This window comes from Aythya ferina (assembly GCF_964211825.1).
Source record: "Aythya ferina genome assembly, chromosome: 2".
NCBI classification, from domain to species: Eukaryota; Metazoa; Chordata; class Aves; order Anseriformes; family Anatidae; genus Aythya; species Aythya ferina.
In genome coordinates this window covers 85062398-85087312 of record NC_140297.1, presented here as the reverse complement: position 1 = coordinate 85087312, position 24915 = coordinate 85062398, and the positions used below count along the sequence as shown (strand labels likewise).

At 37.0% G+C, this 24915-nt stretch overlaps 1 protein-coding gene across 5 annotated transcripts in view; it reads right to left on the bottom strand.

The window, feature by feature from the left end:
* Positions 1-24915, bottom strand: part of CTNND2 (catenin delta 2) — a 642859-nt gene that overhangs the window by 68705 nt on the left and 549239 nt on the right. For all 5 annotated transcript variants that reach the window (XM_084509612.1, XM_084509610.1, XM_084509611.1 and 2 more), the window contains 4 exons: positions 21557-21674; positions 17394-17579; positions 11580-11753; positions 973-1123 (listed from right to left, as the gene is read on the bottom strand). In XM_084509612.1, the coding sequence (XP_084365738.1) occupies positions 973-1123; positions 11580-11753; positions 17394-17579; positions 21557-21674 (629 nt within the window). The remainder of the gene's footprint in view (positions 1-972; positions 1124-11579; positions 11754-17393; positions 17580-21556; positions 21675-24915) is intronic.

Here is a 24915-nt window from a genome sequence, read left to right as displayed (position 1 = left end):
TTGTTTTAACAAGTTGCAGAGCACTGCTGTAATGAAGCACTAACCCTGAGATAGCACTGAATATAAATAATAAAGCATTATGATCAAAGTTTCTATTTGTGGAATTCTGTAATTAAAGGCAGAGGAGGATAAGTATGCTGTAATGATAACAAATTAAGTAGCTAGCAAAAATGAAGAAAAATATACCCTTAATGTACAGTGGAAGTAGAAATAATTTTGTCACGAACTGTTGAAGTAATTCAAGCCCAATAAAGTGATTATTTTTCAAAGACCGAACATGAAAATAGAATTTCGATGATTCATAGCATTTGAATGAATTTCAGCTAAAACTAAGCCAAAACAACAACAACACAGATAAACAAAATAATAATATTAATAATAATAAAAATAATAATGATAAAGATACCAGAAAACTCAAGAAGACTGCTTACCATACTATCAGAATTCAGAAACAGCAATGATTTATGTAAATATGTAAATTGTTTTCTTCCTATACTGCACATGTTTGAAAATTAAGTATCTCCCAGTTCTCTTGCTGGAGATACTAATATGCCCAGTAAATTCCTGGAAACATCTTTAAAGTCCATGATTCATAATATTACTTGCAATAGAGAATCTGAGGATCGGGGTGGCTGCTCTGCTCATATTCTTGATCTGGAAATTGCAAGTGCTACTGTCAGCCTATGAATGAAGTGCTAAAGCAGAACAAAGCCATTATTCTTCTTCTGGAGATTACAGTATGACAAATCATAAAGTGTTGCATGATGTTTAATTAATTTAACAATTCCTTGCAATATAGCATTAAGCTGTCACATAAAATGTGAATATAACACATTAGAAAAAGAATTAAAGAAATTATGTTAGAAATGTGAGAATAATTGCTTTCATTTTGCTTATCCTGCCGTAAGGTTAAAAAAAAAAAAAAAAAAAAAAAAAAGTACAGAAAATAGAGACAGATTGGAAAGAACATACCTATTAACTCCTTATTTCTGACATCTAAGGCCATGTTTCGTAAAGCTGTAGCTACTGCACACACCACCCGGTCATTGTCTATTCGAAGCAGTTCTACCAGGATTGGCAGTCCTTTTTCTTTGCGGACAGCAGCACGGATATACACTGACCACTGTAAAGACACATGGGAGAACATGAAGAAGAAAGTGAGAAATGCATCCAAGATAGCAAGGCATCTGAGGTTACAGAGTAAGGCGTAACAGAAGCATGTGGATGTAAACTCAAAAGAGAGGAAATAATTGCGTTTATGATGCCAGGCAAATACTTGATTTGGAAATCCACACTAATTTTTCATGGTGGCAGAGAAATTAATTGATGAATTGACTTGAATTCTAGCACACCTGGTTACATTTTACAGCCCAAGCCTTTGGAAAACTTGCTTTGCATCAGCATTTGCTATACAACATCTAATGTTGTTTGTTCGCTGCTAAAACAACAACATTTGTATTACAAAATATATACTACTAAATAAGTTCAAGATGTATGAGAATTTCATTGCTGTGATCATAAGAATTAATCAGTTAAAAAATCTGGAAAATGATTTTATAATTTCTCTTGTGATTGCCAACTTGTTCAAGAAAAAAAAAAAAAGAGACAACTATACATTTGATTTTTGACACCTTCCACCTAACTGGAACAGCACTGTACATCAAGGAGTTAGTAATTCACATACCAGTTGACCTGAGCAGGTGCAGGCCAGTGCAGTGCCATGCTGCACACACCACTTGCCTATAGGATAAACTCAGCAGCTAGTCATAACAGAGGAACTTGTATGCACCTTCCACGTGGCACCCGATGACACCACTGACATGTCTTTGTTTTTATCTTAAAGTGAAGCAACATGTTCTTACATGAATACCCACCCCACCCTTTTTTTTTTTTTTGACAGTGGAAGTGATGGACAGAGTTGTTTACTTCTATGAAAATCCCCTAAGAGCTCTAAATACTATCATGCCAGTGAACCTCTTCGTGGATGGGGTCTGCACAGTGTGCCATGCACTGAACAGGAGGTCCATTCATGGCTGTACAACCTGGGGTTCCCAGCATCTGAAGGAACGAAACATTAGCTATACTATCCACTTCTTCATTCTACTGTTAGCTCCAGAAGCTAGAAAAATGCAAACATGATGAAAACTGTGATGTTGTGTTTTTAAAATCCATGGTTATTGCCAAATCTGACACCTACAGGATGTGCAGGTTGACCTAGCACAGTCTACTTTGAAACGGGCCATCTACCAGGCATGCACTACTTCCAGTATTTTGAACTCTTCTCTTGATTTTTTATACAGTCCTAATTCACATTCCTTGTACTGATATTTGGAAGGAATTTACTGAAGCAGAGCTTTTTCCTCCTTTCAGCATTTTATGGCATGGATGCTTATCATGCCTTCACACTGGGAAGGTGAAGGCAAAGTTCTGGAACCCCTTGGACTTTGAAATGTTTCAAATACTTCAGAAACTCAGATGCCTTAGCATTTTCAGATAATGGTGACCTTTCTCTTTTGACAAAACCTTAAAGAACAGTTACCTCGCACCTTAATGAACATTTAGATCACAGTAGTGTTCTTCCAGAAACAGAAAAAGTAAAAAACAATTCCATGACATGAAGTATTAGAAAAAGGAAAGCACGCTCACTACCAGCACATCATGCATAACCTCTGTATATGGCTTCTACTTATCACAGTTCAGGTGCTCATTTTAAAAAGCTCGTATCTGTTTATACTATAGACAGGTGCCCCTGAGCAGCAAAACAAAATGAATTTATGATAACAACGGCAGAAATAGGGACAGGCAAAAGCTGTAATGTTGCGATATTTGGAGTACAAATTCATTTCAGGTAATGTGACTCGGGGGAAATTGGGAAAAAGGATAAGAAAACAGCATTTAAAGAATATTATTTTATTATTTCTCCTCTGTAGTAAAGATGCATACCAAAAACTATCTGGCTGGACTTTGCTGTAGACAACAGGGATAATGGTTACAATAAGCTTTCAAGTCAGGTAAATGGGATGTAGGATTCTCAACATCATTGAGCACAATAATGTAATACGTCTAAAATGTAAATGTGCCATCATTTTCTGCAGCAAAGCAAAGAATAGCTCTAAGGTAAGAGAATATAAACAAATGGTAGCAGGATTCTGGACTGATCTTATTCTATCTATGCTTCTGCACCAACTTCTCCAGAACCAGTGTATGGGATCATGAGATATAAAACAAAACAAAATCTTAAGGATCAGTGATTTTAATTTAAAGTATCTGCTGAAAGAAAAATATCTTTCTTTTACCCAAAGTAATCTTTTTGAGTTTCCTTTTTTAGTAACCATGCATATACCTGCCAGTTAAATATGCTGTCACCTGCAGCTGGGTGTACCCAAAGCAATAACTCTTTGCACTTAAAAACTCCCATCCCTGTGTTTTCTATGCTTCTCCCAGGGAAGGTTGCCAGTGTATCTGCTGCGATTATATGAGGACTGCCAGCGTGAGAGTTCAAGCTTGCAGTGAAGTTGTCTTGAGAATATAGTAAGCCTGTCTGGTTGAGGAGTGAGTTCAAGCTAGCAGGCAGCATATTGAGAGATGCTGCTGTTCATTGTAGAAGTACATCCCAGATTTAGAGTTTTCAGTGGATTACATGAGGAATCAGTGGGGTGGTTTGTTGTTTTTTGTTGGTTTGTTTGTTTGTTTTTAATTATTTATGTCTGCTCCATACCAGAGAGGATCTAAAATGATTTTATTGAACTTTCACTGTATTATAACTTCCATATTAAAACCTCTGTGAATGCTTTCCTTTGAACTTTTTAGCTACCAAGGGAAAACACAGGCACTTGTTTTATGAAAGACAGGCTTACAACAGACTTCTTGGTTGTTGCATTTTCATTATCTATTTCAAAACAAAAATCTAAAAGAAACAGGTGGAGTTAGGAAATAAATTAAGAATATATATTCTTTAACCTCGGAGAGAGCAAAAGATGTTGTAGGAATAACACTGAAATAATTCAGTATGAAAAAAAAAAAGAATATATATATCACTTCACTGAATAAATGACATCCAAGTCTTCAGTATATGTAATGTACCAATTAATTTGATCATAAAAGTCAATAATACGGCTTCCAAGTTTTCATACGGGGAAAGTTCCAGCTATAATGTTTTACAGATGCACATATGCAAACACATAAATAAAACAATAGGCGAAAGACAGAAAAGAATGCGTGAAATCACTCCTCTCCCCTACACATTCCTCTTCCCCCCCCAGCTCCCTTTTCTGAAAGTGGAAAAGAGTGGTGAGAATGCCATCTGCTTTGGAAAAGTTCACAGGCTCCTCATGGCAAATCGCTATCATTTTGGCTCTGTTTCAAGTGAAGCACCTTAGGCAGAAAGTCAGAAATGTCTATTAATTGTTTCAACAGTCTCCGGAGAACTTTCCATTTCGCAAGTGGTAGGAACTGTCTGTGTCTCTTTCCTTAAACTGCCAATTAGGACAAGTCTCTGCAAGCAATTATGCTGTGCTCTGTGTATTTCAGGAATACTCAAATTGAGATGCCTCAAAACTGCTATTTTATTCTCTCAGAGAATGGAAAAATTGATTCACTCTTGCGTATAGTGATAATTCTTTTGTTTGCCTAAAGCCATCATGAACATTCCTACATTTCCACATTGCAGGTCAGCTGCTAATATGAGCTCAGTGGAGTATAAAAGAAAGAGATGAAAAATCATAAAAAAGAAAAGAGACAAAGGGTTTGTTGCCTATTGGTAAGTGAGGCACTCTGCCAATATACTTAATCATCCTGTTACTCCACAAATCAGCAGCGGTGTCAATGATCAAATAACTGTTCAGTTTGTAAAGAGAAAGAACTCCTATGGGAACGGCGCACACTTCAGATGGAACAAGGAAACAAACAAAATCATTATCGCTGCATCAGATTGCAGCTAAATTATCAGAGACAAGCACAGGAGCCACAATCTGTGCACGAATAGTCTTTACTGATAATTGAATTCGGACAGCATAACTACTATACATCACTTTGAAGGAATCTAGTGCTCCGCTACGTCTACTTTCATTAGTAGTTTCTCTTTTATTTTTGTCATGGTAATTAAGAAGAAAAATACAGTAATCTGGAAAATTATTTCTTAGTTTGCCACTGTTATTATTATAAAGGACTCTTTCCAAAGCTGAATGCCTGTAGGGATTAAGATTACATCAGGTTAAAATTCAACAAAAGAGTAATTCATCTGTATCAAACTTATTTCTCTTTTAAAGAAAATTTTGAAAGCATTTAACAAGTTAACTCCTTCTAGTGTTTTACATAGTTTTCTATATTCTCCTGTAAATCACTGACAGAGGAGAACAAACTAAAGTGAACAAATGCCTAGCACAAAATGAAAACAAAAAAAGAAACCAAACCAAACCAGTCAAACAAACAAACAAAAACCCCCAAGGAATGCCAACAATTGAATAGACTTGATATTTTGGATGGATTCACTTTCCTGCCACTGACATCAGCATTATCTGAATACCTTCAGAACATTTCAACATCATATACTCCAGTTTTGACTAGAATCAGCATTGTATTGCTACAGGTCAACACTGTGATGCAGAGACTCTGTAGAGATACTAAGTGTTAAGGGGAACTGGAGAGACAAAAAACACAAAATGAAAGCCAAATCAGGGCAGTAGGTGTGATGGAGCAAACCAAATTACCAACAGAACCAGGAAGATTAGAGACAGAATTTGCTGTGATGTATTAACTGGTTACTTTCCTCTTGCTCCAGGACCTTCGACCTTAGAGAGAAATGTATAATAGGGTGGGTAAAAATACACAAATAAATAAATAAAGGAAAACTTAAATGCTGTTAACAGAAGACATCTTCAATGTCTTCAAGACATCTTTCTCAAGTGTTTGAGAAAGATGAAGTTCAGAAGGAGCTGTCTTTGCACCTTGTCTTTCTTGATTCTGCAGTACAAGTGGGTAATTTGTATTCAAAATGATCTAAGAGCAATTACAATGACTTTTCTAAGTGTCGCACCTACTATCATTATAAAAGAAAGGCTTCAGGACAAAAGTGATGCATATCATGGGAAGAAAATTGACTGCGTATACTTATATACTGCACTCGCATTACTAGGCTGTGCTCCCATTCAACAAACTGATACCCATGTTGATCTCCCCACGATGTCTATGATACTGCTGTTTCCAGCAGCAGGTCTTGTTTCTTGAATATCTTCTTGGCCCTTCAATATCATTATCTTTCCTACAGGGCTAATAGGCTTCTCTGTACTAATTCCTGCAGCCTAATCTATGCAGGAGATTCCAGCCAGGTAAGAATTCCTGCTAGATTAATGCATTGATTCCTTAAAAACTTTGTCTTTGTGGATTTGCTGGTGTGTTGTAAGTGGTCTTCTCCATCCGGTCATATAAGAGTTCATAATACTAATATTTTGCAGAAAAGAAAAGAAAGTCTTTTCACTGGAATCCAAAAAATATCCTCCTGGCACAGCCTGATGAAACTCTGAAGGATTAACATGTAAATAATTAGTCACCAGAAAAGCCTGGCAAGAAACCCACAATATGGCCTTGCCTGATAAGAGGAAGATTGATAACCTTGATGTCTGCTATTTTAGACAATAATTATTCATTATCTGCAAGTGTTTGGATGGCAAGGCGCTCCAAACTCTTTTCTTTCTACTCTTTGAAGTCGCTGCACTGACCTTCTGACTGAATCAGTCCCTTTTATGTTTTCAGTTTCTTTATCTAATAATTTACTTAATAGAGCTCTTACTCCCTGGAGACTCAGATTTCTCCAGGATGGAATTAAGAAAATAAATGTAGTTGTTTGCCTAAGGAACAAAGACTGGTATCTCATCTAGCTATCTCAAGAGATCAGGCCGTCGACCCAGAAACCCCATTCACATGGGTTTTGTACCTGTTGGGGATCAAAGGCAGGGACATTCTGTTATCTAAACAAAGAGCACTACAGGAGGCAGAAAGAACCCGAGGAATGTTCTGTCTTCATACTCTTGCAAGACTTAAACAGAGAAGCACTTGTTCCTAGTGTTACAGAGCTCAAGAGACTAATGGTTGCTTAGGAAAATGAAGCCAGCCATCCTGCCATTAAAGCAGATGCAGGAAGTGTTTATGCATTACCTTTACAAGTTATAGTAGCACATTAAAACAAAACAGGGTCATGTGAATGAAGAAATGAGGTTTTAGGGGTTTACCAAAACTAAGGACATTATACTTGTGGTGACAACACTGTATTTTTAATTGTAAGTAAGAGAGCAAATAACATTGCAGGTGACGAGTTCACAGCAACAAAAATTTCTCTGGCAGATAAACTGACAGCAGCCTAAATTTAGCTGTCAGACATATATAGATAAACATAAAAATATACAGATATCTCAATATCTCTCCTTTCTTTCTGAGAGCAAAATGTTGTTCAGAAAGGACATAACCTTGGATTCTTGACATTGTTAACTGCAGGACATTTTGAACATAACTTTTTACATGCTCAGTAGATAGAATGCATTAATAGCCTATTGACCAAGGTGAAAACTAACAAGAACTTGCCTCTTCTTTTATTCCCACCATCCAAGGAAACGTACTGATGCCAGACTGTACATAAAAATAACTGGAGATTTCCTTTTACAGGATAAGTCTTGTAATGTTATACCTCATAATTTTTTGATATCCAAAGTATTAAAATAAATGATATTAGGTTGCAGAAAGGACTTCAAGTCTGAAGTGTTACAGTGACAGAAATTTCTTAATGAGTAGACAGGTGTCTTTGGAATGTAGCAGGGTGAGTCAGTGAACCTCCTGTTTCTATTTGTGGATACACCACAAACTTGACAACACCCTAATTAAACGGTAAGGAAAGCTAACAGAGCTCCCAATCGAAGTGGATACCTAATAGGAGGTAAAGAGTCTCCACCACTTCAAAAGGCTACCCCAAACCTTATTTGCTCAGGGAAAACTGTCACTAAGTTTGATGAGAAATGTATTTGCTTAGGTTTTTATTATTTCACTGTTGTAAGCAGCCTTAGAATACAAGTTCAAATTAAGTATAATTGGAAGTGTAATAAATACAATTAGATAAAGTCTACTTCTGGAAAAAAAAAGTAACAGTGGAAATGAAAGAAAACAACTAAAATCAATGCCTCTCCTTTTAATGCGCCATTCCTTGTGCCTGCAGGAAGTTCAGGATACTGTGAGATTACCCTGGTTATGATTTGATGGGGGAGAACTTTTTGGAAAGCAATGAGTCTCCAGAAATCCACCATTATCATCATACAGCATATGCATGTCATTTTCCGTGGAAGTAATGGATTTCTTTCCACCAGATTCAAATACCTGTGTCCTGCCTGTGTAATTATGCCCGGTGCAGTAAAGCAACATGAAGGAACTTCCATATTCACCTGAAACAGCCTCTACTCCAAAATCCTGCTTTCTGTGTAAACTGTCAATCTATTCTTCAGAACCAGAATATGTGTCAAAATCAAGATATACAGACATCATCTTTCCCAAGTTAAATTCTTGCACTGAAAATATCCTTTCTCTCACCTCAGGTCAGAATCATGTTTTATTGGTAAACTTACATTTCGACTGCTTAATGTATTTGTCACCATTATGCTCCTTTTTTGATTCATTACAGATTGCTTGGGTTCTGATAATAACTGTAGGGACCAAATATTGTATTAGTCATATCAAAAAAATCAAATTTACTCTACAAGTGGGCAATACATGGCAGAACTTCGGGTAATATTATAGCAAAACATTGGCCCAAAGTGTTTTATCTTCACACAGAATAGTCTTATGCAAATACATTTATTTAGCACTTTTTTTTTTTTTTTATAGTGCTTGGCTTTAGAAGGAATTCCTGCAAGTGAAACAGTGCTAAAAATGTACTAGAGATTAAGATTTATTATGTGCATATGTTAATTTTACGTGTATGGATCAATGAAAAACTGTATTCCCCGAAATAAAAACACTTTCAGCCCTTTTCATCTGTTAATCCTTAGAGCTATGTACTGCTGCTTCTGTGTCTGAAACTTTGAAAAGTAGTCTAGGGGATTTAGACACACATCATCTGTTAATTCTGGTGGAAGACATTTATCTAAATCCCTTAGACTTTTTTTTTTTTTTTTTGTAATTATTTGAGGCTTCCTTTTATCTGCTCACTTTCCCTTCATAATGACATTGATTAAGCACTGCCTGTGTTAAAAGTGTTACCTCTCTGTTACCAAAGGGGATTTAGTCAGCTTTATACCACAGGAACAAGAAGGGTGGAACTGCTAGAAAAGAACCATACAAATACATGTATATGAACTGCACTGGATTTTTTTTTTCCAGACCAGACTGTATCTTTGGAAGTGTATGAGTGCCTGGTGCACTGGCTACCTCATATACTCTGGAATTCTTCTGGCATTAAGATTATGTTATTTGGGGGGGGAAAATACCACCACAATTGCTATTTATTATTAATTGCAACTTCATCTGTTATAATACAGTTTGCTCTTTTCCTCTTTTGCTTTATTAGAAAGTACTTCTTGATAAAGTTCAAGAAAAAAAAATCAGTTCCCATTTTCCCATTCTTTATACAAACATAATTTCTTGCAGGAGCTCAACAAAAAGAAAAAGAAAAGAAGAAAGAAAATCTCCCTTAGGAATAACCTCTTAAGATTTTTCTATCTTTTATTCCAGTCATTTTATATCCAGAAGACTGCAGCAGTGGAAAAGAGAGGTCAAAAGGTGGAAACATCAATGCTTATGTAATCCCCAAAGAGGATTATTCCCCTCACAAAAATGGCTGGTATGACATGTGAAATTAAGGATATTCATTCTGTGTCTGCACATCACTTATAATGAAATTGGTGAATCTTTAGAAAAATAGAGCAACAAGAGAACAACCAAGCTTTTTCCATGGTATCAGCATGAATAGTATTAAAAGTTCAAATCAGTTATTCCACCATATCACTTGTCCAAGAGCTCTGCGGAGCTCTTCTTCCTCTCTAGTTCACTGTACACATCTGTGAACTAAAGGACGACAGATACAGATTTATTAGAAATGGGAGAGAGGGCACTGCTTGGATTTTAGCACTCCTATTAGTGCTGGCAAATATGAATGCATTGTTTTCTCATTTGGACTGGGGCTACACCCATTCCCGGATGAATAAAACACATTTATCACTTTTCTGTGCCAGAATTACACAATCATCTGATGTGGTCTACAATATGAGAATAATAAAATTATAATGATTTTCAGGCACAGTGTATACATAGCACTTCGTAGGGCAAAACCACTGGACAGAGACTTTTCACTCACTTCATCATGTCATAGAATGCAACAGTCAAATGAATTTTATAAGTTTGCTGGAATGCAGTACTCAAAAAAAACACAATCAGCCTCTAAAGATCTGCTGAATGTGCCAACTCAGCTTCCAATAAAATTGTATGGGAAAAAAAATGACATTCATTAGCCTCAGGTCTAATATTTCGAAATTAATACTTACTGAAATTGGTACTTATACACACTTCACATACGAATGACCACATGCTTAAAACCAAACAGGACATCTTCTAAGACCTAACTTTCGTAACTGCATTTCCCTATACATACATGTATATGTTCATTGTAAATATGAAAACTTCCCATGGAGAGTAAACCAATGCATTACCTTTATACAACAGGATTAGATAGATAGTACTTTCACCCAATCAAATCAGTTTGACATCAGAAAAGGGATGAAGAAATTGCCCTAAAAAGTAAATCAAGCTGTCCCAGAGATGGAGGGGGAGGGTGAGCGAACGGCTGCGTGGTGTTTAGCTGCCGGCCGGGTTAAACCACGACACAAGCTCATCTGTTATCTCTGATTTTACCAATTTATTTTAAATCCAGGAATATTTTCTAAATCTAGTAAATGAATTCTTATTTTTTTTCCTCAGTACACCAGAAATAATTGGAGAGGGAAAAATGGATCATTAGATTACAACTGAAGAGTAGAATTCGCTGGAACATAGTGCTTTGACTAAGCATTTTCTTGCTAATTGTACACGTTTACTCATTCTGTTGGCATATGTTAATAATTTCTTAATATTTTAAAAAAGTAGATGATGAAATTATTTGTGTTGGCATCATTTAATTTATATCTTGTTATGTTCCTGCCTACTTTCTCATAGGAAACAAAATGTCAACCAGTTTCTGCAGTGACAAAACAATATGGTTTCATCTGATTGTCACTGGTGATATTTTTGACTCATTTTTCATGGTTCTGCCACTACAGATTCATAAAGATGTTGCATCTCCACATTTGGATATTGTTTTTCAGCAGCAATTTTTCATACTTGACCAATGTGATTTTCACTGCTGTGTGCTGACTTTTCCTATGATATGATTATCTGTATCAATTCAGAAGACTTAAAATACTATCTCAGCTTTGACTGCAGATAGTTCTGTGAAAACAGAGAGTTATTCCACTATCAGGAGCACTCAGATAAACTTATACCAACAATTTGCTGTCATTTGTAGAAAGTTCTGAATTAAAAAGAAAAACTTATCAGGTCAATATTCCTACCTTCCAACTCCCAGCAGCCAAGTTCTGCAGTGCCCCTGCTGCCCCCTCCAGCGTGTCTGGATTTGAGCACTCAGAAAGAAGTGTGAGGTAGGGTTTGACTATTGAAGGGTGCCACAGCATCTGGATTCCTTTGGGTGGTTCTGCACAGTCTGGGAGAGGTCCTACTCCATCCCACTGTGGGAAAATAAAAATCAGATTGTCAGCAAGAAACAATGACATACTTGAGAACTGTCTCAGTTGAAGCTATAACACCTTGTATGTGTGTGCATGTAGGCATCTGCACGCACACAAGCAAACACTCTCAATTTTAGCATTTCATGTGATGGTTCTTCATAGGGAAACGAAATTTCCTACAGAACACTCTTTACAGAAGAGCTGTAGCATTGGCAAAAATCACAGTGACATAGCTAGCTGACATTTATTTGTTTGGTTGGGAACAGAAAACGACTGAACATAAGTGTATTAAGAGGTAAATCTAGAACTTGCACAGGAAGAGATCGGATCAGTTCTCTGCAATCTCTCTTTTCATGAGAGGGAAAAACTAACAACTCTAGAAAACTAAATCATTCAAGGGCATGAGCATGCCATCCCTTGACAGGCCCAAGCATGGCTGAGGTGTAAATCTTCCCCAGCCATGTAACTTCTGAATGCCTGCATGTGTTCTGCGTGCATTTGGCCATAGCATCAGGCAACCCTTCAGGTTTTAGATTCTGATTTGTTTGGTAGGACCAACTCTCACATAAATACACTCTTCCTCCCACCAAATACAGTGTTTTGTCATGAAAATGATCCTAGCCTGATATCCAAAATAGTCGATATTAAAACCTGGACAACAAGCTGGATATTGCATAAAAGCTACTCCTACTGGAAAGAGAAACCTTATTCTAGAAGAACACTGATTTACCTTTCTACTGGAATGCACAAAACTTGCACTTAAGCATGAAACATCTTAAAAGAAGGAAATTCAAGGACCATTTTTATTTTTCTAAACAAAAGTAATTTGTGGAATACATTTTTAATGATATTTTAAATACATGATTTTTATCTACGTATGCAGTAAATGTGTATTTTACTTTGCTTTGCACTGATAAATGGATTTAGAAAATTTACAGTCTTAATACCCCTACTAAAACCAAGCCTTGACTTTTTAATACAGTCTTTTTTATAGCACCTCTGACATGTACAGATTTCATGTTGTGGTACAAAATAAAGCTTTTAATGCCCACTGTGATTATGTAGATAAAAAATATGTATCAGAACATTAAATATCTACTAGACATACAAAGTTAGCACAGGCAAATTAATTTCTCGTGTCGATTTGCAACTGTTAATTTTCCTAGTTGATTTAATCAGTTGTGATTCATAACAACAACAGTACTCACACTGGGAAAGACCTAGATTCTCTCATTTTCAAGAAGTATAAACTATAATTTTATTTAAGCTAATTTTAGAAATCTATGTATAATCTAAAGGACAATGAAGCCTTATCCAGTAACAGTTAACATATCTTAATCAATCGCAACAAGATTTTGCTAGATTACTTCTGAGAATCAAGAATACTTTTTTATTTTTTTTCTGAATTAAAGTAAAACAAACACCAAAATGGAAAGCTAGTGGGACTGTTTAACACACGAGCTATTACTCAAAACCAGAAAGTTGCTCTGATATAAAATTCACTGCACTGGCCAAAAGTTACGATAGTTTAAGAGAATTGGCACAGCAATACCCAGCTGTGGCTGGGAAACAAGAGGAAAACTGCCTTCTGGAACAAAAAAGTCACTTTAAAAAAATGGTGTTATAGGGCTGTTCTAAGATTTTTTTTCAATTCATTTCTGCCTTTAAACCAATAGGTTCATTTCACTGTATATGACACTGTTCTCCAATTTAGTCCACATAAATCACCATTCTTGCCAGAAACGTCCTCTTGCCAGCTCATAAAAAATATATAAAAACCTGCTTCTTATTTTAACTCTTGGAGTTCAATCATTTGCACTGTCAGAACTTTTTGGAAAACAAATGAAAAACATGTCTTCGAGATCAAATCTGACTTCACACCAAATCTGGGCTTAGTAAGTCCACTAATGATTGACTTGCGATGTCTGAGGGCACAAGTTCAGGTCTTCATCCATCTCATTCCAATTTGCATGTATCACAGATGCATTATACAACTGAACACAGTTTGCACAGGGTGATTATTATACAATTTCAGGGACAAAGTACCTATCATGTATCAAATGTATCAGATCTATCCAATATATTTTTTGTGCACATGTGGGGATATAATTAAAAAAAAAAAACACAACAAACTCAAGTATTTACACTCATACAATCCCAAGGACTGCTGAAAATCAGTGAAAATCAGCTGATGTGAATAGAGCTGTATATGTGGTCACGCTGTATTGGTACATATAACGCACTAGGAATCATAATTGCAGATAAATTAATATTTAACACGGTTTTGCCATTCTTCCCAGTAATGAGAAAGTATTTTTAAAAAATGTGTGACAGATTACTGCATTTCCCTGCTGTTCTTGCTACTCACTTTTAGTGCATAATCACATAAATTTATCACCAACTACGAAGGAAAATGTCTGTGGGAGACCTTTTCTCAACTCTGTGATGCCTCAGAGTCACTGGAGGGGTGACGAAGGGTTTGGTACCTCACATGCACATGTGGCAAGGGTGTAGTAAAGGCGGTGAAGCACTGCTTAAGCCTCCTGCACTGTTCTTCAGACTTGGTATGTGTGTGCCAGTAGCAGCTGAGTGGCATGCACAGGCAGGGGTTAACTGCTAATCATGCACAGCATACGTACTGCGCCTGTGGTAGCCTCTTAAAGGTCATGCAACAAAGGGTCACAAAAAAAGATGCTCCTGTAGCCAGGTTCTGATCCTTTCTGGGAGGCAGAGGGCAAAAACATCCGTGACCTTTCATGCTCTCCCTATTTCCACGCTTAGCTCTTTCCTCCTGCATGTGTGATCTCATCTAAACTCACGGAAGGGCTTAATGGCTTCTGGCATCTTCCTCCTAGATGAGACCAACGCCTCACCTGAGACACGAGGCATGTGGGACTAACACAGGTCAGAAAAGAAGTTACCGCTAAAGAAATTCTCCTGATCTTCACCCATTTATTTTCTTTTCTATAGATATAAACATCAACTTCCCAAGTCAAAAAAGGCAATTTCCCCAAAACGATATAACAATACATTTTCTCAAACAGTGGCTAAGACGTGGCAGAATTTGCTCTGTAGTTCACCTTGCTCAATATTAATGAGCCGAAGCAGTGTGTTAAATGACTCTAACCAGTGAATTACTGGGACAGTTACTGTGTTGTTGCAGACCATCAGGAATGATCAATAAGGTCTATTTGAGATAGGCTATGGATGTAGTAGGCATCTCTGAAAAAGAAGACAACTATATTCAATTACTCTTCCTAGCTTATGCTAAGGAGGAAGCAAGTCATAAACAAGTATTCTTTCCAGGCTTCCCTGCTTCAGCTGAAATTACCCACATATATTGTGGCTGAAGCTGACAAACTGTTCGTTATGTGGATAAGATACGAATCTCTCATTTCCTGAAACTGGTGCAAAGAAGAGATGAAAGTCAAGAAGAAGAAAAAGCTGAATATAAAAATCTTTAAGAACTTCAAGACTTTTGAGAGTAAGAGTACTCTAATAAGTTTTTCAAGTTTTCACATTACTAAGGAACTTTGAGAGGAGCAAAAGATCACTCACTGAGGTGCTTCTCCGTGCCACACAACCGATTATCTATCACATTATTTCTCTTTTAATAAAAAAAATGTTTATCGCAGGATTATACTGAATAACTGGAAAGGTTTCAACTCTGTAAGAGTTCAGTGTTCTCTATTTTTTCCCCACTAAAAATGCAAATTAGGAGGTGTTATTAAAGAGTATCAAAATATAAATGTCTTTTACCTCTGATAACAAAACAAGTGATTTCATTTTCATTTATTAAACATAGACATTTTCCTATACAAAATATGACTATTAAAACAAGAATATCTAGGGCAAAAAAAAACGAACCACAACCAAACAAAATCCATTAATGTCTAAAAACTTTCTCCAGTGATCCTAGGCATTTAAGATACTCTTATAATGCTGTAGCTATGCTCTTTGTATCCGCATTAAAAAAAATAAAATAAAAATTTGTATCAGCAATTTAACAGTCCTCACCAAAAGCATTTTTTGAAATTCCAAAGACTTTTAAACAAACAGGACAATGATTTCTCATCCTGCATATCCTAGTGACTGTGGAAGTCTATGCCAGCTGTCCCTAGGCATGTCAGTCCAACAATCTCTTTGGGAAACTGTTGTCCAAGAGATGCACTGGCCAGTGCTGTAAAGAGCAGAAATCTGAAGTTAAGTGACAAAAGAAAGACAGGTGTGTTACAGTACGACCCATTCATATCCAGACATGCTATTTTTCTTTCTGCACTTTAGATAACTGCAAGTGTAGTTTGTGGGAACTCTTAATTCAGGAACAGGGATGATGACTGGTTTATGGGATGAACTTAGTTTGATTTGGCACTCTAATTTCATTGCAGCCTAACACAGGAATTCCCCCAAAAGGCCATAATAAATGACGGCTATCTAATGACTGCAGTGTTTAACTACAAGAACAGGTGAAATTAAAATCTTACTAGTCATGGCCACTGCATTTTTCAGCACCTGAATCTTAGCTTGTTAATGTTCCTACAACTCTTCCACATTAATAGATTTTGCCTTTATGAAATCTGGAATATTTTCAATAATTGTTTATATCATTTATTCAAGTACCCTGTTTGCCTAATTGCTTGCTCAAATGAATATTGCCTTTGAGCAATCTGAACGAGAAATAAGTAGTAACGGAAAGGAGTAGGTCTAGTAAGAGATGGAGAACTACCTGCTGCCATCACAGGTCACTGGAAAAATTTCACAAATCAGCAGCCATTCTCATTGCTATTTAGTGTGATAAAACAAGGTCTGTAATATCATTGCCAGCATTCCCCAGTTTTTCCATCAGAATGGGAAAGTAATGAAATAAACACACTTTCAATGCACCTAAACCAAAAACCCACTGTACCTCAAATAACTTGAGAAAATTAAAGACCATAATTCTCAATCTTCACTAACAACATTAATTATGTCAAAACATGTACAACATTCACTCACATCACTTGATTCAGTCCTGTATAGTTTCCTCTTAAAATGCAAAGGCAGAGTATGAGACTAACTTTGAAACAAATACATATATCTGAATTGGTCAAGCACTGGAATGGGCTGCCCGGGGGGTGGTGGAGTCCCCTAGAGGTGTTCAAGAAATGTGTAGACATGGCTTGAAGGGACATGTTTTAGTGAGGTCAGGTTGATGATTAGACTTGATCTTGAAGGTCTTTTTCAACTTAGATGATTTCTGATTCTATAATTCTAATTATAAGCCAGATGTTTGTCTGTACCAAGGACTCTACACACATGGCTATGGATGCAGATTACATCTGAATGTTAAGACTAACTTTTAATCATTAATAGTTTCCTTTAATTGACTGAGAAGTTTACAGTACTTATTCCATGCACAGTATACACATGACTACAGTTTCCAGGTGCCAACATGTAACACGGAGCTCTGTTAAGCAAATATATTTATTTTCATTACTGCAGAACCATACTCTGCTGTGAGCTCTCAGCTAATTAACAAAGGCAACAGTTTTGCATATTATGCCCTATGTACTTTATTTCTAATACAGTGCATAAATTATTAATATTTTCATGACAGGCATTTCAGCTACTTGCAATGCAATCGCAAGTAACTTTCATTACCTGATCTTGTGATTTCTTTTTCTTCTTCTTCTTCCCCCAGCACCCTGAACTCTCCGTGTCTTTTCCATTGGCATCGCCACAGAGTAATCCATCAAGTTCATCTGTTCCCATCTGCTGTCCCTGAGATGTTTCTGCAGCTAGCCTGTATGAGAGGTTCCTCAAAATGCACACACAGTTTTCAACGGTCTGAAAAGTGTGACAAAAAGAAAAAAAAAATACAACAAAGAGAAACAGAAAAAATTAAAATCCTTCCCTTGCTTACTCTGTATACAAAGCAGACAAAATATCACTAATCTCTGCACATACATTTTCCTAGCACAATTTTTATCTGTTCATAAACTTACTCCTGAGTAACCACTACTTAAGAGATATAAAAAAAATTGGCACTATCTCACACCCTCTTTTTATGGAGAGAAAGAGAGAAAACAGCAATATGGGCAATATTTTTCCCATGATTTTTTTATTGTCTTTCAAAACTTCATGCTGGAGCCTTATGTAAAACAGAAGCCAAGGTAAAAAGTGATCAAGAGAATGTGAATGCACAGAGAAATCCAGTGAATTCCCACTTTGGTGAACAGAAAATACTACACAGAAAGTGTCAACAGTTTTGTACGTGTTTGCTTTTAATCCAGAAATAACATTTATTTCTGCCATCAATTCTATGAAAATTACCAGAAAAAAATGGATCTGAGTACTGTTTCAGAAGTATTTGTAGCATTAACAATCATGTTTCCCAAGGCTGAGAAGTAAGACTACGAATTTCAGGACTCGCTTTTAGTTAGGCTGCAAATGATTTCTGAACAGCCTTTCATTCATTTGTCCCCCAAATAGATTGGGCCTTGTGCAAAAGATATTGCTGAAGATCCAGAAACGGACTGAGACTCAGTGGAGGAAAAGGATGGCACTGATAATTCAGCAGAATTTCTGCAAGTCTAAAACAAGTTCAATTTTAGACTTCCTTGAAGCCTACTCATTTACCTGGTTCAATTTGTTTTGACTATCATTGTAAGAAGAATCTTGCTTAATTTCTGAGGGCAGGGAGAGCATGGTTTTCAAAAAAAGAAAATCTATCTTTATCTGTTTCAACAGTTCCTAATGCTCTGTGGAGATTAAAAAAAAAAAAAAAAAAAAAAAGTGATAGTCACTACAGCCCAGCTCTGATGCTCCATTAACCCAGAACAGAATGAATATGAGTTTTCAGCTATATCCTACTCTGCCACGTTCACCAGCAAGGCAAGCAGATGGAGCTTCATTTACTTCTATGTATTGTATGAGCTTATGCCAGGTATGCATTTGGCACACAGTTTTTGAGATGACATTGGTTCTGAGATGGTATTGAAGAGACTTCTCCAGACAGGATTATTATCATTTTCTGAGTAAATGAAACTTCACATTACACTTGCACTGATTTGAAATCCCCAGTCAAACACATAAACACGTATAAAAAAAATATATATATACAAAAAAAAAATATATATATATATATATAAAAATGTAAAACCTCCTAGTACCTTCCAACCTGGAAGCTATGACCTTATAGTGACCATAAATTTTAAAAAAGTTTGTTGCCTCTTACTCTTCTTTAATACTTCCATATTTGAATTTTATTCACTGTTGTTAATAGTTACACCTGTCCAGCCGTAACTTGCTGAAATTGCAGCTTTGTGTTTGTTGATTATGGATTGATATTTTATTTCCCATTCTTACTAATAGTAGTTTTCACTCTTCATATTCTCATTCTGCCAAAAAACAGCTTGCTGAGTCCACCATGAGGACAATTTTACCTCACAACAGAAACTGACATGGCCTCGAAGGCAACCGATACCTTTGTCATTTGGGTAAACTAATACAAGACAAGAAAGCTGGTTTACTCATGTTGCTGGACAGACCTCACTTCTTTCTGATTTATAGCTCTGAACTTTCAAAGGACCTTGCATTCCTCATTCCTACAGTCTTCAGCTTCATCAAAAAGGGCTGAAATACAAGTTTGGCAGCCTTTCTTCTTTAATAGATCAAATTAAATTAAGAACAGTAGCTTTGTCACGTAACCACACCTAACTCACTCACTTTTAACATCATTAAGTATCATAGCTTTTTCTTACTAGAAGATACCACTGCCAAGATGTTCATAATGTTGATAAGATTTATGCACTCTTAACTGCACCTGCATGAATCGTTTATCAATTCTGCCTGTGCTTACAAGTCCCACGCCCTCTTTTGGAGTCTGCAAGAGCAGGGACCTGTTTTTCAGCATTCGGTTCTTTGTCAATAACGCTACTATAAAATTATCTAGTAGCACAGTTGTCATGGCATTTGGAAAATGACATTTATAATTCAAAAAAAAAAAAAAAGGAACTATAAAATTGTTATAGCAGCAGCATTTTTGAAACTAGATTACAAAATGATTTAGAGCCAGTTATTAAATTATTAAGTTTAATTAAAACCACTTTCTACTTTGTGAAAAGGATGCAAGACAAGAGGCAACAGTATGGTGTTTTTTTCTTTAACTGCACAAGTGCTTTACATCGTAGAGTTGAAAACCTGCTGGACGAGAGGTTAAAACTACTAAGCCAGGGAGAATAATTTTTGTCTCATGTCCTCATTTTTTCCTCAGTATGATTTAGCCTACAGTTTTTACCAAGTCCACAACAGTTACAAATGAGGGCATAAAGGGAGCATTGCATATTAGTGATAAGAGGCAAAACAGGGAGCTTACTGTGCTCCTTATTTAGTCCCTTTAATAGTATAACAATCTTGAAATCAGCCTGGTCACCTACAAAGAAACTGTTGAAAGAGCAGCAGCTAAGCCGTGGGATGGTGAGCAACCTGCTTTCTTCCCTACTCCTCAATCTACCTCCTGGTCTGCTCCACTGATGCCCCCCAAACTTCTTTCTAATAGACAAACTGAATCAGAGAGCTTTGAAACAACTCCCAGTTCAGCTTTTCCAAAGCTAATGAAGCAAAAATCACCCCCACATTTCTGGGCTGCTCTGCAGGAGGTGGCACTAAGGGGCAGGAAGGTGGCTGCTGGGTTTGCTCAGGGCACTGTTGAAAGTGTGGTGCCTACTTTGTGGGCGAGCCTCATTCGGTCATTACTACTCTACTAAAGGTTTGCTAATGGAAAGCCTACCCTAGACTACTCAGTTGTGGTGGGTTTGGGGTATTTGCTGCCAGACCTGCACTGCGTTCTACAAACCTTTCGTTATTCCTTCCTCTGTCCCCTGGATGTCTGAGCAAGTTTCACCTATTCGGTTTAGCTAACAAACAGAAAGTTCTGGGGTTTTTCCCTCTCCAGTCTACAAAATACCAGAGGTTCATAGACAACTCTGTGAAAGGTCATTCAGAAATACAAAGCCAGGAGGCTTTAAAGCTTTGCTAAGTAAAAGGACACACTACTCTGATTCTTAAGGATTGGCAATTTGACCAAGGTTGTCCTAAAGCAACAATTAGAATTACTTTAGCACCATATACTGAATGCAAAAAGTATTTGAAGCTAGCCTTTTCCTTCTTCTCTGGAATACTTTAATGTATTTGATATACTACAGCCCTTCAGTTTGTAAGTTCTTGATGTCCTTTTAATTAAGCAGTGCCTTTCACCTTTGGAGAATCATGTCCATATCCTAGTACTTTCAAAGAAGTGAAGTTGACGTAAAAATACATCTTAAAAGAGTTACTGAAAGCATTCATTGATCCTCTTTAAAGAAGAAATCACGTTGGTACCACTGTGAAATTGCCTATTAATTGTCCACTTTTTTTTTTTTTTTTTTTTTTTTTCATTTGCCTTTTAAGCCTATCACACTATTATTAGGTCTGTCTCATACTAGGTATTGGAAATCAATTTTAAAGTAACCCTGGCAGAGTAATATAAGGACATTTACTTGGAGTATGACATTTGCTCTTAAAGCAGTTATTACATTTTTTCTGTTAATAATCCAAGTGAAAGGAAGACATGATTACCTGCACACGCTACATAGCTAGACACAAATCCAATATTTAGCACACAGAAATACACAGCTCAACAGAAGGAAAAGAAAAAGATGGACTAAACTACTCTTTGCTAAGCCACCCCTTGTGATGCATTTTTTTTAAAACTGTCACTATATAGTCCTGAGGTACCCTGAATATCTATATTTCTTGCTTCTGAAAAGACAAAGATGACAAACCTTACTATCAATTTCACTGCTCCCCAGAGCAGACTGGATCACGTACAGCAATGCATCCGTCAGGCCATCGCACTCCCTCATCCTTCTGCGGGCCTCCTCTCCAGCAGAGCTGACATTCCTGCAAGGCAACAGCAAAGGTCACCACCTGCACAGCTCCCATGCCCACTGCCCCTCCTCAAACATTTTTGCAATTAACATACAGATAAAACATTTGTTTCTTCTCCTTTCATCAGTTCAGAGCTGTGAATAATGAAGACAGCTGTGAATGAGTTCCGGAAATGTAACACAGAGGGGAGCAAATGGAAGTCATCAGGTCCTCCACAAGAAAGGGCTAAGAGGCCAAGCAGCATGCGCCTACCTGAGCTGAGACTCATCTTACTATAATTTGTAGAAGAGCTGATCATTTATCTTTTTCTTCTTCTTTTTTTTTTTTTTTTGTAAAGAATGGTTTTATATTTATGAAAAAGTGTCTTCAAAATGTGCATATGTACATATAAATCAAGCTTTGAAAAGTCTACAGGTTTTGCCAAAGACATCTCTTAGGATTTGAAGAGCCCAGTAGTTGGGGCTCTTAACCTGTGAGAAAAAGATTATCAAAGCATAACATAAAACACCTGGTATTGCTTGTTTCTCATTTTACTTGAGTGTTTCCTTTTCTCTCTTTCTGAGAGAACACGGATGCCAAAATCTTCTCTTTACATCATAATTTGCAAGTTGTTTTACATTGCAAAATTCAAAACCTCATCTTATAATAATTGTGTTTCTCAGAAAGGGCCACAGGGCTTTCTGAACGTCTTTATAGAAACACAACTGAAACAAATTTTACTGAATAATATGTGTTATAAAGTTCAAAATATTGATATAAAAAGACAATTCTGTATCAATGTGCATATATAAATAGAATCTGTACTTGTTAACATCAAGAAAAACTGAGAAAACTTGTATTCAAATTTGTGCAGCGGTTCTGATTGGAAATGGGTAAAGTAGCAGTCTCAGGGATGGGGTAAAACTTTTCAGATGGTTTCCATCAGTAAGGGTAGACATCTGAGGTGCTCATCCATAGCTCTCCTCTCCCCACTCCTGAAGTTTATACAAAGCAAGAACAGATAGGCACTCACACTAGCCCTAGGTACTCAATACTGCATGTACAGAAATGGAAAAGAGGACATTGGCCATTTGATTTGGGAAAAAAGAAAGCACTTTCTTTCTTTTACTCTACTTTAAATTGCCTTTGTATCAAAGGCAGAAAGAAGATAAGAATCCTGGAAGAAGGGAATAAATTTTAGGTGGAGGAAGGTGAGAGAACTTAAAGTTTCCTTTCAGTTCTTTGCTCTATCTACTTCTGTTCTGCCTCCTTATCATCCAAAAAAAGAGCATTACCATTCCAACAAAGCACCAAAGATTTTTCCTAATCAAGTACTCTCATAACTAGACCATCCCTCAAACACTTCAATGCAGGTTCCTAATTGATTCTACTCCCTAAGCACATGTGATTTTCAAGCTACTCTTGCCACCCCACACTGTCCTAATCAGCCCTGCTCTCCCCCGCACAAACTGCCTCAATTAATTCAATACTGTTCCCTTCATGTATGCAGACAGTCCCATGTAAAACATACAGTCCAGGAGCTGTAACCAGAATTGATTCCTTTATCTTGCCAGGACACAAATTCATGCTTTCCATTCTTCTAGAGACTCCACAATTCTCCCTGCATCACACATCAGAAATGTGCCCTCAGTAATGGCTTGCAAGTTCTGTGTTCTGGCAAGTTTTATGTCATCTTGTTCTTCTGATCCCTGAACCCAACAACTCTTCCCTTCTTCTGCTACAGAAGCAGTAGATGAGTTTTCTTCTAACTCAGGAGGAAACTCTCTTCTGTCATCCAGAAAGCATCAGCTAGAAAAAATCTTTCATTAGCTCTCTGTTTTGAGTGATGGAAATCTTCTGACTCCCCCTTTGGGTGACAGAAATCAGAAGATAAAAATTATAGTGTATGGCTTTCCCCAAACAGTGCCTATGCTTTTGCAGTACTGGAGACTCTAGCTTAGGTACATTTTGAGTAGAATGTCCCCTTTCAGCAGCTCTGCCTGAAATTCCTGAAGGGAAGCAAAAGTAGGACAAGCAGAGCTGTGGATCTGAAAAGTCCACTGGGGGTGGAGGGTGGGTGGTGAGGAGAAGAGGGGATTAGTGGACTTCTTTTATCTAAAATTCTACTCTACTACCCTCTGGCAAGATAAAGAAAAACAGGAAGAGAAAGAAAGCTGTATCCAGCCCTGAAAGAATACTGCAAATGGAGTAACTGTACAAATTAAAATAAGAGGATACTGAGGAAGTATCATTAAAAAAAAATAAAATATTACCGAATCCCTTTAAACAGCACTAGATGTAGCATTTTTTATTACTGTTGCATGTCCAGGCTTTTTCATTTTCTTAAGTTACATATGCTGAGTGCAAGCTTTCAGAACCACAGGCCAGTTGAAACAGAGAGATACATTCTCCCTGGTCTTTTCACTGAGGTGATTTCTCCTTCTCTCTAGCATGGCCAAATGCATGTCACCAGAGCCTGCCTGGACTGGAAGCCTCTCAGCTCCTCTCCAAGCTCACCAGAAACCCCCCAACAAGCCAGCAATACAGATACAGACAACCTTCTAGTCCCTGAGCTGCGAGCTGTCTGCCTCATTCACTTCTAGCTAAGCAAGGAATATGAAGCCTTTATACAGACACACTAGGGGCACATCTTGCACAGAAAATGCACTTCTTCACCCTGTATGGAGGAGCTGTCAGGTTCACTTTTACAGTTTATCATCCTTCCTCATTATGCTCCAGCTGGTTCTGTAATCATAAGGTGGATATGCTGAATTCCCATGACTGCTTCTCCTTTTTTTAAAAGTCTCCATGTAGATTCAGTACCATCTCTTGAATACAGCTTACAGCTACTGCAGCTCTCAAGATCTAGCATATTTATTTAGATTTGAAATAGCTTAAAAAACAAGACAAATCCAAACTTGATATGAACACTTAGGTATAAATAATTATTTGATTATTTAAAAAATATATTGTATTATCTAATTATTCCCATTTCACCTCTGTTGAAGGAAACAACCTTGCAAATCATTGCTAACTGAGATCTTTCACAGAAGGGCACTAACATAACCATGACCACATTTGGGCTATGAAGTTCTGTGCAAGAGAAACAAGTTCCAGGTTACTCAACCTGACAAAGAAAGCCCTCTGCCATCTTAATTTTCTTATTTCTAGTTGTTAACTCAAACAAGCCATAGCTGGCAGTGTAGCAGGGAGTAAGACATGCTTTGCCACTGGTGAATTTACAGGTCACTGTGCAAACCATCAAATGGAGCAT